Raw genomic sequence first — 1,532 nt, forward strand, 5'->3', positions numbered from 1 at the left:
CCCCCCTCCACCCATTTTTTTGAAAACTTTCTTTCTCCTCTGAGGCCTCTCCAGGCGTTTTTATTTTGGGTCCCTTTTGGGGGATCGATGACAGGGACTGAGGGGCTCCTTATTACAACCTTCTTCGTCTCCTGAGCTTCAAGAGGGCTGAAATTGCGTTTCGCGGCTCCACTAAACAGACATTCCTCCAGGAATTTCCTCTCTCCTCTTCCCGAGTTTAGCAAGGAAGCTAATTTCTTTTTCCTTTACTCCCTCGCGGAAGGTCTATGGGAGCGGGCCGGCTCTCGGGGTCCTGGCCGCTGGCGGGTACCTGAGGAGCGGGGGACACTCACGCGGATGACATAGCGTGAGGAGTTTCTGTCGTCCAGGTTAACGGTGAGTGAAAAGAGCGCGGCGGCGCTGTACACGCCCTGCGCCTTGTACAGCAGCCGGTTGAGGTCCCAGTGTCCCGAGGACCCCGGGCGCTCGGCGGCGCCACCCAGGTCCCAGCCTCCGCAGTCCTGGATGACCTCGAGCATGGGCCTGGGGCCGAGCCTCTCTATCTCGCGCATGTCGAGGCACGAGCGGAAGAAGGCACGCACCTTGCGCTGGGCCGCGCCACCCGGCCCACCCCCGGGCCGCGCCAGCAGGCGCTGCAGGCGCTCCTCGTTCTGCTCGCCGATGGCCGCGATGGTGCCGTAGGTGAGCTTGTCGTCGGGGATGGCGTGCCGCCGTAGCCAGCCACCACACGCGAAGGAATAGAAGTCCTGGCACGGGTCTATGCTGGTGTCCAGGTTGGCGGACAGGAAGCGGGCGGCGCGCGCGAAAGCCTTGCGTTCGGGGCACCCTCCGAGCAGGCTCCGCTGCCCGCCGCGCCCGGACCCAGGTACTTGAGCGCCAGCATTGCTGCCAGGATGGCGCAAAGGCCGGCGGCGAACACCAGCCCCGACAGCAGGCACACCTCGCGCCGGTTCCAGCGTGGCAGCCCAGCCCGGGTCCCGGTGGCGCTGCGCCCAGCGCCCAGCGGGAAGCCAGGGGGCAGCGAGGTCCTGCGCGCACCCCCCGTGCCGCACCGGCTCACATACTTGACCTCCTGGAACTCGTCGTAGTGCGCAGTCATTGAAAATGGGGCCTCCATGGCGCTGCCGGCGCCACCCTGCAGCCCTTGGCGATCTCCGTTACAGGATGCACCCGGCCGCCGGCCTTCTGTCTGGCCTCCGCATGGCCCCCCCAGGCCGCAGCTACAGGAAGGGTAGATGCAGGCTTAGAGAGGCACTGGGGCCCGACGGAAGGGGTGCAGGCCTGGGTCCAGAGGCTGGAGGTCATCCGACTCCCCAACAGCGAGCAGCCCTGGCGCCTGGCCTCCCTGCGCCAAAAGGAGAACGAGGGAAGGGGAAGGCTCAGAGTGGCCACCACTTCCCACCGATGCATCCTTTGACCTGTCTCCTCTTTCCCTGAACACCTATGCCCGTCGCAGATTTAGGAGGCCCCAGGTGGAAAGCTGGGAGCACCAGGCAGGGGGCCTGGCACGTAGTAGGCCTTCAATGAAAGAC

General features: G+C 65.1%; 1 protein-coding gene across 1 annotated transcript in view; it reads right to left on the reverse strand.

Annotated features, from left to right (window-relative positions):
• Window positions 1–1,182, reverse strand: part of ECEL1 (endothelin converting enzyme like 1) — a 7,832-nt gene extending 6,650 nt beyond the window's left edge. The window contains 2 exon segments of the mRNA XM_023759530.1: window positions 333–829; window positions 832–1,182. Coding sequence (XP_023615298.1) covers window positions 333–829; window positions 832–1,117 — 783 coding nt within the window. The 5' untranslated portion in view covers window positions 1,118–1,182.
• Window positions 1,183–1,532: the final 350 nt, after the last annotated feature.

This window comes from Myotis lucifugus, unplaced genomic scaffold (assembly GCF_000147115.1).
Source record: "Myotis lucifugus unplaced genomic scaffold, Myoluc2.0 scaffold_3, whole genome shotgun sequence".
Taxonomy (NCBI): domain Eukaryota; kingdom Metazoa; phylum Chordata; class Mammalia; order Chiroptera; family Vespertilionidae; genus Myotis; species Myotis lucifugus.